The 14,390-nt window shown below is 39.9% G+C and overlaps 1 protein-coding gene across 1 annotated transcript in view; it reads right to left on the reverse strand.

Annotated features, from left to right (window-relative positions):
• Nucleotides 1-651: 651 nt before the first annotated feature.
• Nucleotides 652-14,390, reverse strand: part of IL7R (interleukin 7 receptor) — a 24,787-nt gene continuing 11,048 nt past the window's right edge. The window contains exons 3-8 of the mRNA XM_006876548.1: nucleotides 13,160-13,317; nucleotides 7,321-7,478; nucleotides 5,456-5,624; nucleotides 3,101-3,194; nucleotides 1,488-1,563; nucleotides 652-1,131 (exon numbers count right to left, since the gene is read on the reverse strand). Coding sequence (XP_006876610.1) covers nucleotides 652-1,131; nucleotides 1,488-1,563; nucleotides 3,101-3,194; nucleotides 5,456-5,624; nucleotides 7,321-7,478; nucleotides 13,160-13,317 — 1,135 coding nt within the window. The remainder of the gene's footprint in view (nucleotides 1,132-1,487; nucleotides 1,564-3,100; nucleotides 3,195-5,455; nucleotides 5,625-7,320; nucleotides 7,479-13,159; nucleotides 13,318-14,390) is intronic.

Here is a 14,390-nt window from a genome sequence, read left to right on the forward strand (position 1 = left end):
TTCACAGTCCAGCACTGATTCTACAGTGCTACACTAACTACTGTCATCTTATTATGAGTGGGAGTTGGCAACCAAGAACGGGACAGTCCCTAGTTAAGTGGCAGATGCATGACTCAGAGGAGATTGCAGTCAGACACTGGGACATCAAATCTTGACTTAATGAAGTCACTTCATTCCTTTGAGCCTCATTTCCTCAGTCATGAGAAAGAAAAGACTTGCACCCACCTGCTAGCATTGTTGTGAAGCCGATGAGAGATAGATGAGTAGAGGACATTGAATAGCATTGGGTGTTCAGTAAGCCCTACTGGTGGTAACTGTCATTCGTATTTTCCCTTCCATCTTTCTTCCTTTTCTCCCTCTCTATTTGCCTCTCCATTCTTTCCTCTGCCCTTTCTCACTCCCTTTTTTTAATATTCTTAAATAACCTTTGGGTGGTCTGAAACTTTGTGACCAACTCAACATAGGTAGAGGCAGGAAGCTCTTGTCTCATGCAGATGTCCCTGAACCAGGGAGTGGCCAAACAATGTTTCAGAATCCTTCAGAGCTCACGGGTGGGGTGGGATAATGCTGTCTTCTTTGTGCTGTTGAGGAGAGCAGGGGGTCAGTTATCTTTGTCAGTTACAATGGTTCCAGTCCTGGATTTCTTACAATTCACTGATTTCGGTAGAAGCTAGACATGGTGACATATGCTTCTTCTTGGCTTGATCCCAGGGAGTTGAGGATGGTCTGTCCCTGGGGAGCTGGGTTCAAATGAAGATGAAACAAAGGAGGGGGTACACCATTTGGAGTTCCAGAGCTAAGCAGGAGACCCTGGTACACATGGGGTCCCTTTTTGCCACAGTTGGGGAATCTGGAGGAAGGGAACTCAGGGATGTTACAAGTGCTGACATTCTCAGGCAGGCATCTGTGGGGTAAATCTGCCATGAAAGTTTCTGGGGAAGTGTCTGCATGATCAGAGGGCCAGTTGAGACCTTGCACACCTCCTGCAAGCTTCTGCTTCTCAGACTCATCAAGTGGTGGAGGAAATGAATCCTGCAGAAAGCCTTCTGCTGCATCTCTGGCTTGAATGCCATCCACCTTATGAATCTGACAGTCTAGGAAGCTTTCAGGATTGAAACTCACATTTAAATTCTGCATGGAAAAAAGAGACAGGGCATGAAGATTACACCAGAGAAACAGATTTTCAGATATTCATTTTAGAGAGAAGTCTAAAGAACTTTCTGGGAACATGGTAGGGCATGTTGTGACATAGCAGGATCTGAAGAGACCACTGGCTCCCATTCCTGGGGAGTCTGGGAAGTTGTGAGACTTGGGTCCCATTTTAGTGCCCTACCTCTTGGGAGCTGCAGCTGGGATCTTGCAAGGGACTCTACTTACAAGATCCAAAAAGGATCACAAGTTGATGTCAACTATTTCTTATCCTGGAATGTCTTTCTTGGTTCCTGGCCTGCCTTCAACATAGTAACAGAAGTATCAGATGTACTCACTTTTTTTGGTTTCTTACACAGTTGTTCCAGAGTCTTCTTATGATCAGGAAGATTGGGCCACACAATAGGCTTAATTCTGAAATAAGAGGGCACTTTTTAGAGGAATCAGTGATAGGAAGAACTGGCACAATTGTTCTTTCCATTTCTTATGAGCCAGACATAAGAAGATGGCATTACGAATCTTGGCTCTATCACAACTGGGTGCGTAAGCTTATATAAAGGACTTGTTTTCTCTGGGTCTCAGAACCAAATCATTGTCATAACCATGGTATACGTCTGGAAATCAGCCCTGGAGAAAAGGGCAAAGAGACTTGGTAATGAGATAGTTTTGATGTAGCTACGGGACTAAAATTTGACCTGGTCCTCTACTCCCACTTGTTGTTGTGATGTGCCGTGGAGTCGGTTCTGACTCATAGCGACCCTGTACAGGGTTTCCAAGGCTGTAAATCTTTATGGGAGCAGAAAGCCTCATCTTTCTCCCACAGAACAGCTGGTAGTTTTGAACTACTGACCTTGCGGTTCACAGCCCAATTCGTAACCACTATGCTACTAGAGCTCCTTCTACTCCCACTAGGTAGTGTTATCTTATTATTCCTTCTCTTTATTGGCAGCAACTCCTCCAACCTAATTTTGTTGTAAGTGCTTTATTCTTGTCTGGTAAATCTTTCCTAGGTTACTCATGGAAATTGTTTTAATTTTAATCAAAAGGTGATCTGGTAGCTAGTGGTTATGAATTGGGCTGCTGATCTCACCGTCAGCAGTTTGAAACTACCAGTTGTTCCACGGGAGAAAGATGAGGTTCTCTGCTCCCATAAAGATTTACAGCCTCAGAAACCCTGTACAGGGTCGCTATGAGTCAGAATCGACTCCACGGCACATAACAACAACAACATTCGAATTGGGGTATTTCTGGTCCTAGAGATATGTGAACCTGTGTTGAGGGCATCTTTGAGAACATTAAGTAACTTTGTTGTTGTTGTTAGGGGCCATCAAATCGGCACCAACTCATAGCGACCCTATGCACAGCAGACTGAAACACTGCCCGATCCTGGGCCAACCTCACTACTGTTGCCACCATCGATGCCGCTGATGTGTGAAAGTCCATTCAGGACTTCAAATCTATTTTGCATTGGCCATGGATGTCCCCATTGCTCAGGCACTCTGGTGGCATGGTCTCTCCTCACGTTTTCCTTTAGGAGAGTTTGTAGGAAAAATGTGGGAAACATGGCCTTAACAAATTCTCTTTTGAGGGGAAGACTATGCTTTATGTGTTATTGTTGTTAAATGTTGTCGAGTCATTTCAGACTCATAGTGACCCTGTATAGGGTTTCTGAGGAGCAGCTGGTGGGTTTGAACTGCCAACCTTGTGGTTCACAGTCCAGTGCTGATTATACAACACCACAGCAGGAGTCCATGCTTTATGTAAAATTTATATATTTTCACCTTTTAAGAAATTTACTAAGGAAATTCACTGGGTCCTGAGAATGGTAAGATGTATTGAGTACTATAATTTCTTATTCCCCTTTGCAGTTTTCTCATCAATAAATATGATTAAAGTTATGACTGTCTGGGATTCCACACAATCACCCTCTTGATTAGTTGAAGAAAATCACCTTTTCCTCCATAATACACAGACCAAGATGATTAACAGGGCCACAAAGAAGGAGCTCAGAATGCTGATAGTTAGCAAAACAGGATCCATATCACCTAGAATGCAAGGGTAGATCTTGGTTAGCATTCATTAAGCAGTAGTGGAGTAGACATTAAGGATACATTGAGTTCATTTAGTGACTTGTTTCTGATTTCTTTAAAGCTGTTCTTTAGTAGATAGTATGATTGCTAGTGTTTGAGGGGAAATTGTAACTTCAAAAGCAGCAACTACTTGGGTGGCCAGGTCCAGAACATCAACTTGAAACGTGTAAGTGATCTAGCATCAAAGTTATCAACACTGCCACTCTCACTCCCACCACTAGGGACAGAAACTGGGATGGGGGATGTTCAGATTAAGTATTGAGTCCAGCAGTCCTGGCAATTTGTAAAGTGAGATTGGAAGTTGGGTTCATAGAAAACTTTCCTATCTAATCTCCCAATGGGAAGGCATATATGGGTGCCTTGAGATCCCAGGGGTCTATTTGAATCACGTTCTCAGGATCTTCTGGCCGTTCTCACTCTCTAGATCCATAGAAAAACTCAAACCTGGTGCGATCTGAGTTGATTCCAATTCAAGTGGCCCTAAAGGATAGAGTACAACTTCCCCATAGGATTCCCAGGTTGAATTCTTTATAGAAAGGCGCATACTGGGATTACATCATTTCACTATACTTACTCGGTCTGTGTTCTGAACAAATAGCTGCAATTTATAAAGAACAGTGCATCAAAATTGGAGAAAGACTAACAACTTGTGATATGCAGATGATATCATTTTGCTTGTTGAAAGTGACGAGATCTTGCTGATAAAGAACAAAGATTACAGCCTTCTGTATGATTGAACTTAAATATAAGGAGTAAAAAAAATCCTCACAGCTAAACCAATAAGTAACATCATGATCAATGGAGAAAAGAGTGAAGTTGACCAGGATTTCATTTTATTTGGATACACAACCCACACCAGTAGAAGCAGCAGTCAAGAAATCAAATGACTTATTGCATTAGGCAAATGTGCTACAAAAGAACTCTTAAAAGTGTTGAACAGCAGAGATGTCAACTTGACGTGTGCCTGACCCAAGCCATGGTATTTTCAATTGCTTCATACGCATGTGAAAGTTTGTTAATAAATGAGAAGATGAGAAGATCTGATGCCTTTGAAATATGATGTTGGAGAAGAATGTTGAATATACCATGGACTGCCCGAAGAATGGATGACTCTCTATTGGAAGAAGTGAAGCCAGAATCCCCCTTAGAAGGAAAGATGGTGAAACTGTTTCTCACTTACTTTAGGCATGGTATGAAGAGGTATCAGTACTTAGAGGGTCAGGTTAAAAGAGGAAGACCCTTAATGAGACAGATTGACACAATGACTGCAACAATGGGCTGAAACAACACTGATCGTGAGGATGACAAATGAGTAGCAGTGTTTCCTTCAGTTGTACATAAGGTCACTAAGAGTTGGAATCCACTTGATGGCACCTAACAACAACAAGGGCAATCTTTGCAGCTGCAGACTGCTGTATCTTTCTCCTGTGCCATGGCTGATGGGTTCACACTGTAGACCTATTGGGTGGCAGCTGAGCACTTAACCTCTATGCCACCAGGATGACAGTCTAGATCCATGTTGTTGTTGTTGTTGTTGAGTGTCATGGAGTCAGTTCCGACTCATAGTGATCCTGTATAGAGTTTCTGAGGAGCGGCTGGTGAATTTGAACTGATGACCTTGTGGTTCAAACAGGCCTTGTGGTACAGTGTTTGTCCTCCAGCACATCACACCAGGACTCCAATAGGATGTGGAATAGATCTATTGATCCATAGAATATATCAATTAATCTGGAAAAGAAAATCCTAAAAGAGTGACACCAGTCTGTGTAGCCATCACAACAAAAGCATCCTCTTGAGGAGCTGTAGGACAATTAGCCATTTGTATCTTAGAACATTGTAGGAAGTGGATGGATAGAGATTTTGTTTAGAATTATCAGCACTGGACTGCTAACCACAGGTTTGTGGTTCAAACCCACCAGCTGCTCCTTGGAAACCCTACACAGGGTTTCTGTGAGTTAGAACAGACTCAACAGTACTTAACAATAACAACAACAACAGCATCAGAAACACCCAGGACAGCAATGGCTAGACAGCTGGCGCCAGTTAATCAGCTATCAAGAATCCCTCTTTCACTGCTTCCTTGTTCTCCACAAAATGGAAACAGAAATTCTCTGTGAGAATACTCATTTAGTTTCTTCTCCCTCTCTCACTCTTGTTCACACACTTTCTCATGTAAAGCATTATGGGGAGGAACAAAGACTGTTGTTACTGCTCACCTGTGCCATAGGTTTCTGGAGTTCTAAAGTGGTAACTTGGACTCCATGCACTCCAGAAGCCTTCAAAATAATTGCCATCAGGAATAGATCGGACTTTGACCTCATACATTGTGTCCTGCTGTAGCTTTCTCTGCAGCAGGGCCAGCTTTGTACTGGATAAATTCACGTGCTAAAGAGTTAAAAGGTTTATTACATTTTTAGAATGGAAAACCAGAAGTTGCTCAGATGTACTTCTTTAGTTATGCTGGCATTTTCTCAACGTTCTCTATCTAACATTTGCTAAAAGGGATCGTTTTGATATGTACCATGTCAGCAGCCAATTAGGGGTCTCTCATGATGCCATAAATGATGCTGCAAGGGTCTCACAGCCTCAGAAACCCTGTATAGGGTCTCTATGAGTCAGAACCAACTCAATGGCACACAATCACCACCAACCACAAGTTGCATATGTGGCAATTTAAATCTAATTTTTAATTTGCTTTACAATCTTGACTATTGTGTGTGTGGGCATATATTGTTAGGTACTGTAGAGTCTGTTTTGACTCATAGTGACCCTGTATAGGGTTTCTGAGGCTGTAAATATTCATAGGAGCAGAAAGCTTCGTCTTTTTCCTTTGGAGCAGCTGGTGGGCTTGAACTGCTGAATTTGTGGTTAGCAGTACAGTGATTATCTTATAGTGCCACCAGCGCAGACATATATAAACTTCTACTTTTGTTTGTCTGTCTTTTCACTTCTTTTACTGCTTTTCTGATTAGTATGCTTCTTTTTTTAAATGTGGTTAAAGTCTACACAAAAAATATTCTCCAATGTAACGGTTCCTTCAGGTATATTTCAGTGACATTAATCACATTTTTGCATTTTGCACAGCCATTCACATCATTCCACCACCATTGACGTAAAATCAATGTCCTGTAGAAAAAAAGTTTGCCTTTCCCCATCCCATCCACTCCTGGTAACCATGAATCATCTTTCATTTGTATATATTTGTTTATTTCATGTAGGTGAGATCCTACAGTAATTGGCTTATCCCATGATGGTTCCCAGGTTCACCCATGTTGTAGCATGTATCAGGACTTCATTCCTCTTTATGGCTGCACGTATTCAGAATATGTTGTTGTTGTTAAGTGCCATCGAGTTGGTTCCGACTCATAGAGATCCTGTATAGGGTTTCCAAGGAGCGGCTGGTGAGTTTGAACCACAGACCTTGAGGTTCAAACTGACCTTGCGGTCCAGTGCGTTAACTTGCATCACCACACCAGGCTTCACGTATTCAGAATATGTGGTATATCTATATATAATGTTGCTGCTGTTGTTATGTGTCGTGGAATCGGTTCTGACTCATAGCAACCCTGTACAGGGTTTCCAAGGCTGTAAATCTTTACGGGAGCAGAAAGCCCCATCTTTCTCCCATGGAACAGCTGGTAGTTTTGAACTGCTGACCAGTTCCCAGCCCAATTCGTAACCACTACGCTACCAGATATATATGTATACACCATTTTTTGCTTATGATCTTGTCTCCCCACTGTGCAGGGGTGTTTTTGTTGCACAAATAACTCATGAAAGTGATTTAAAAAAAAAATAACACTTTCTGAGACCCCCTCCCCTAAATAAAAATGATTGATTTGGTTTCAATCAGAAACATTATTAAGGCAAAAAAATAGAGCAATTAAAAAAAAAAAAAAAGAACTAGAACAAGAATGGATCAAGAAAGATCCAGGTTTTATGGGACAAGTGCTTCTTTCACTAAAAGGTACATTTTGAACACAAAATTTCTTTGGGCCCTCCCAGGGGAAAGAGGCCCCTGGAACAATAAAAAATGTAACTGTAAGAGGTTTTAAGTGTACAAAGCCTTTGCGCTACATACCATCCAGTTGTTTTCATTTTTCTCCATGTGGTAGGCTACATCATGCACTAGTTCTTTTACATAACTCTTTTGTAAGTGCGTTGTATTAAATGTCACGACAAAATCATTTGCTTCCTCACGATAGACAACTCTTAAGTCAAAAGGAGCCTCGGGTTTAACTGGAAAGGAAAATGAAATGAAGTCAGTCTCTGGGGTAGTCAATGAAGTACTAAATTTAAAAATCCATCTACTCTGAAAATCACATTTCCTTTCTGTGATCATGAGGGGCTAGCTGTTCAGAAAACCATTTCTTTTCTTTTTTGAGTTCAAAGCCAGAGTACATCTCTCTGTGTTCCTTGCAGTGGGGTGTGGCCTGGTGATTAAGCAAGTGAAAGTGATAACAGCATCTCTAACTCCTGTGGCACTGTAGGATTAGCTCTGGACTGTGAACCATAAAGTCGGTTGTTCGAACCCACCAGTTGCTCCTTGGAAACCCTATACAGGGTTGCTATGAGTCAGAACTGACTCGACAGCCCTTAGCAACAACACGAGTTATAAATGACTTGAAGGCCCAGGATAACACTGTCAGGTTGAGATGCAGAAGCACAAGGGTTTAAATCTAACGTACAGCTGTTACTAATGTTTATTCATAAAATGTACCCCCACTAGATTGAGTTGGTTTTCAGGCTGTCTGATTGGGGTTTTAGACTTACTTGAAGACCCAGTAAAACTTGGGGCAAATTAGACCCAGTGATTGGAGGTGTTTGTTCATAGTAGGGGCTGTCTAAGTTTTTCCTTCATTGTCATAAAGGTACCAAAAAAGGGGAAGCGGCTTCTTCTTACCCTTGGATGTCTTGTAAAAGGGGAAGTTTATCCTTTTTTTGATGCTTAGAGACACTATAAAAAGGAACCCACCCTGGGGGAAGCAGGAGGAAGGGGCGAGGGTAGGCAAACAGATCTACAGAGAACTGCCCACCCACTTAGTCCTCCCAAGTCAGTGCCTGTTTTTCATTTAAGGAAGTCTTTAAGGTTCACATTATCAACAAAACCTTCTCAGGTTAAAGCCCTTGTTCCAGCCCCCATCCCTCAAAGACTCTCACTAATGCAGGACTTCAGAAAACAGAGCTAACTATCGGTTACAGTCCTAAATGCCAAGTGCTTTACTTAGTCAAACAATGTAATGATTTATCTCCACTCTACTGATGAGGGAACTGAGACTCGGAGAAGTTAATTAAGTTGAACTGGTTGTTGTTGTGTGTGCTTTAGTTGATTCTGACTTATAGTGATTCTAGAGGACAGAGCAGAATTACCTCATAGGGTTTCCCAGTTTGTAATCTTTACAGAAGCAGATTGACTGGTCTTTTCTCTTGTAAAGCCCCGTGTGGTGGAGTCAGATCTCCAATCTTTCAGTTAGCAGCCTGTGTCTAACCATTTCCTACTGGACCTGGTGGAACTCAGATCCCTATAAAACGGTTGAATCAATAACAAGTTATGCTAAGTCTGTCAGACTCACGGTGTCCCCATGTGTATCAGGGAGAACGGGACTCTGTAGGGACTTCATGGCTGTGATTTCAGAAGTAGATCACCAGGCTTTTCTTCTGAGGTGCCTCTCAGTGCACTTGAATCTCCAAGAGTTAGCAGTTGAGTGACTTAGCCATTTGTATCACCCAAGGAGTCCACAAAATAGTCTAATAGGATTTAAATCCAACTCTGTCTGATTTGGAGGCTCTCTCGCCTTCATTTGGCTTTGGCATCTACATTTCATTATCCTATATTTTTTTATCCAAGAAAGGCCAGTCTCTGGACCAAACGATATTGCTGAGAAAATGAGAAAAAGTGCCCATTCCTCAAGTAATATCTTTAAAAGTTCATATATTGTTACATAATCTGAACACTCTTACCCTTTTCCCTGTTAGGAGCAGTAGGAAATTAGGAAGCTGCCCTCACCAGCCTTGCTGGGGGAATTGGAGGGAGTCACAAAACTAAACAAGAGGAAGAGAGCGAGATGGCAGAGAGTCACAGGGAGCTCTGGCTCTGGGGTTCAAATGGAGGCATTTAAATTCAATGAAATGGCTGTTCCATGAGTCAAATGTTATAGCAGGAATCAGGATAATGTACTGTTGTGAGACTTGTCCCTACTACCCTTATCCTCTTTCCCCAACCAAAGTGCTTTCTTTCAAAGTCCTTAATGTCTCACACCACCCCCTTGTACTTGGTCACAGTTTACTGTCTTTGTTGTGAGATGATATCAAGAACATCATACATGAAGAAAACAAAAGATCACCAAACAGACAGGAAAGAAAGAAAAGACCAAAATGGATGTCAGAAGGGACTTTGAAATTTGTTCTTGAATGTAGAGAAGCTAAAGTGATTGCAAAAATGATGAAATAAAAGAGCTGAACAGAAAATCTAAAGGACAGCTCAAGAAGTATTATAATGAAATGTGCAAAGACCTGGAGTTAGAAAGTCAAAAGGTAAGAATTCATTTAGCATGTTTCAAGCGGAAAGAATTGAATAAAAAATTTAAGGCTTGCCTTGCAATATCGAAAGCTTCCATGGGCAAAAATAGAATTACCCAGGAAGAATTGAAAGAAAATCGAAAGACTATGTAGAGACATTCTATTATACCAAAAATAATTGGTCAGTATTCCACTATTTCAAGAGGTAATATATGATCAAGTACCAAAGATATTGAAAGACTTCCAAACTACACTGAAAACTTTGGGGAAAAACAAGGCTCCAGAAATTCATGGAATAACAATTGGAATCTTTCAAACTGATGCAGTGCTGGACGCACTCACTTGTCTATGCCAAGAAATTTGGAAGACTGTTACTTGGCCACCTGATTGGAAGAAATCCATATGTGTATGCATTCTAAAGAAAGGTGACCCAACAGAATGTGGAACTCATTGAACAATACCATTTACTATCATATACAAGTATAACAGAGCTGCCAGAAATTCAAGCCAGATTTAGAAGAAGATGTGGAACTAAGGGTATAATTGCTGACATCAGATGTAGCTTGGCTTTAAGTAGAGAATGTCAGAAAGAAGTTTACCTGTAGTTTATTGACTATCCACTGTGTGGATCATAGCAAACTATGGCTAACATTGCAAATGATAGTTATTCCTGGACTGCTAACCACAAGGTCAACAGCTCAAACCCATCAGCCACTCCTTAGAAACCCTATACAGGCTCACTATGAGTCAGAATTTAATTGATAACACTTAACAACAATAGACATTCCAGAACACCTATTTGTGCTCATGAGGAACCTGTACATAGACCAAGAAGCAGTCCTTAGAATGGTTTAAAATAAGGGAAGGTGTGAACCATAGTTATTCAATCTATGTGCTGAGCAAATAATTTGAGAAACAGGATTATATGAAGAAGAATCTTGGAATTATGATTGGAGGAAGGCTTATTAACAACCTGTGGTATTCAGACTACATAATTTTGCTTGCTGGAAACAAAGAGAACTTGACATACTTACTGATGAAGATCAAAGACTACAGCCTTCAGTATGGATCACACCTCAAACTAAAGAAAATGAAAATCCTCACAACTGACCAATAAATAACATCATGATAAATGGAGAAAAGATTGAAGCTGTTAAAGACTTCATTTTGCTGGGACCCACAATCAACACTCATGGAAGCAGCAGTCAAGAAATGAAATGATGTACTGCGTTAATCAAATCTGCTGCACAAGACCTCTTTAAACTGTTCAAGAGCAAAGATGTCACCTTGAGGACTAAAGTGTGCCTTCCTCAAGCCATGGAATTTTCAATAACCTCATAAGCATGTGAAAATTGAACAGTGAATAAAGAGAACTGTAGAAGAATCGATGCACTTGAATAGAGAAGAATCTTGTATGTACCATATAACTACAAGAAGAACACACAAATTTGTCTTGGAAAAGGAAAATTGGAATGATCCTTAGAAGCCAGGATGATGAGAGTTTGTCTATTCTGCTTTGGTCATGTCTGGAGAGACCAGTCCGTGAAGAAGAACTTTATGTTTGGAAAACTGGAAGGTTATCAGAAAAGAGGAAGACCCCCAATGTGATGGATCAACACTGTGGCAGCAACAATTGGCTCAAACATTACAATAATTGTGAAGATGGTGCAGGACTAGGCAGTATTTTGTTATGTTGTGCATAGGGTGGAAACCGATTTGATGGCAGTGTGGCTCTGTGGGTTAATGCGCCAGACTGCAAAGCCATTTGAACTGCAAGGTCAGCGGTTCAAGCTCACCAGCTGCTCCTTGGAAACCCTATACAGGGTGCTATGGGTCAGAATCGACTCGATGGCACTTGACAACAGCAACAACACAATAACCATGCATCAGAATCAATTCTAGAGCAGTGGGTTTGGTTTTTGTTGTTATTAGTAGCCAGGTAGTTTGAATGAATTTTCTGATTCACATAACTTTGTGTATATGGATATTCTTTTGATCCGAAGGACCATGTAGATGGTTTTTGGCATTTCAAATCATAACTGTATTTAAGAAGTAATTATACCATTTTTTGGGCAAAGTTTAACATGTGACTTTTTGGTCAAATCAGATTTGCTACATTCATCACTCTCCAGTAGTAAGATTCATAAGAAGGAATATTTACTTTTTAAAATAACATGTGTGAATGAGAAATTCATGAAGCCTTTTGAAATCAAAACTAGATGATTGTATTCAACTCAGCAACTAAGTCTTCTTAGATTCCTGGTTGAGACTCTATACTTGCTTAACTGCATTCAACACAGGCAACTAAAATCGTTCACAGGTGACTGTCATTGGCTTTTTAATTATTAGTGAGTGATTTCTGTTTATGCCCAAGTCAGGATATGAAAGAAATACATTCTAAGGAAGGGGATTTTAACACAGTTGCTGTTTTGTATAAAGTGAGTCCAAGAAATAATTCTTTATGACAGGGATATAATTTAAAAAAATGGTTTTCAATAAGTCTAGGAACCATCCTTACTGACAGTTTACTTGACAACTTAAAAAGGTTTTTGTTTAATAAGCTGCTTTGGGAAATGGGTTCTGGTACCAAATAGTTATCTTAAATTCCTGAGGCATATGACTAAAGATGTTTAAAGATCAACTGAAGATGTTCTTATGATCCCACCTGAATTGTGTATGACTATGATTGAAAATTTGTTTAATTAGTTACTGGAATCAATCACTGTAAGCCTTTGCTTTCAATTAACCAATAAAAGCCAGCCCTAACACATCCTCCTTGTGACCTCAACCAAAGGCTAGTCAAATGACTGTTTTATAACTTCTTTGTTCCCTGCTCTATATCTATGTATCTCTTTGTTGAAAGCTTGTAGTTGAAGTCATCAATTCTCATTTATACAAACTGCTGTCTCCAATGTAATATTTTAATTTTTTTTTCTAAATAAATCCTCTTAATCTCCTTTTAAGGACTTAATCTGATTTCAAATTTTTCATTGCAACACTTGAAAATTTAATTAAACACTCTCAGAATATGGGGAAAAGACTGCAAAGACACAGGAGAAGACTAGGTTAGGAAAGAAAGGCTAATGTGCAGGCCCAGGTCTATTTAGAGTCTTCATGCCGATTAGTTCTTTTGAAACCTGTAGCTGCTGTTTCACTTTCTCCCATTTCTGAATCTGAAAACTCTCAGAATGTTGTGACAGCAAGAATTCATAGCATAGATTTCAAAAATGTCCTTTCTTAAAGAAAAGCAAGTATTTCCATTAGATCATTTGCTACTATCAATTGCAAATTGTTCCCACTATTTTTCTGCTATAACATACAGAAAGTCCACATACAATCAGTGTCTTCATATATACAAAAACATGGCAATTGAAACCACACCCCCACATGCAATTTCTTACCAATCTTGACTATGTTCATTCTTTTGCAAGTTAAGCTTTTCTGTTCAAGTTTCACACATATTTTACTTTCTCCAATCAGTAAGAATTTCTTCGTCTTGATGAAAAATATATCTTGAAGTTTATTCAAATGCAGGCATTTTACCTCCAAGAGGGCACCACTATAGAAACAAACAGGGGATCGCTTTTAATACATGCAGGAGTTTTTGCATATAGTAGAGTAGTAACATATGTAGATTTCAGTTGTGTGACTTCAACTCAGTCCATACATATATGGCAGCATGTGGTACATGTGCAAGAGAGAAAAAAGAGAAAGAATTAAAAAAAAAATGTGGCTGCTCTTCCACTCAATAATGAATGATTTAGGCATTAGATACAATCCTATCTGAAATCATCAAAGAATCTTGGTGAACATTATGGAAAGAAATATGAATGCTTTTTAAGAGTTTCTTGATCAAGAAGTTTAAGGAAATGATGAAATAATCTAAAGGACTACATACATAAAATCACGTATATTTAATGGGTAATATAACTGATTTTCCTGGGTAATTTGAACTGGGCTCAACTTTTGTTTCATCAGCTGCCTTTAAAATCAATCCTTTTCTACTCACTTCTTAGTGTAGCAGGCAATAGCAATACATTAGTTATTGGATTCTGCCACTTACTAACCTCTTCCTTCCTAAGGTTATACTTTGGAGAAACTGAGGAAGAGAGAATGTTGCCTATCATGCTACTAACAAGGCCCTGATGAGGTCATACTTTTAACCTGATCAACTGTAAACTGAAAGGTTTATACCTACCTAGACATGACTCAGAAGAAAGACTTGGCTATATATTTTCAAAAACTCAGCCAATGAAAACACTGTGGAGCATGGTTGTACTTTGGCACACCTTGGGTCACTATGAGTTGGAATTGATGAATGGTTGGCTTATCAATTAACTTAAAGAACTCTAAATTTTACACAAAAAGAAAAATCCTATTAGAAAAATAACAAGTTTTAATTCCAGTAATGGTAGGCTAGCTTGTATTAGACTTAAAATATGAGTGAGTTTAATAGTTGTTGTTGTTGTTGCTATGTGCCATCGAGTCGGTTCCGACTCATAGCGACCCTGTATAGAGTTTCCGAGGGTGTAAATCTTTACGGGAGTAGAAAACCTCATCTTTTTCCCGCGGAGCAGCTGGTAGTTTCGAACCGCTGACCTTAAGGTTCGCAGCCCGATTCGTAACCACTAT

The sequence above is a fragment of the Chrysochloris asiatica genome, unplaced genomic scaffold, assembly GCF_000296735.1.
Source record: "Chrysochloris asiatica unplaced genomic scaffold, ChrAsi1.0 scaffold00390, whole genome shotgun sequence".
NCBI lineage: Eukaryota > Metazoa > Chordata > Mammalia > Afrosoricida > Chrysochloridae > Chrysochloris > Chrysochloris asiatica.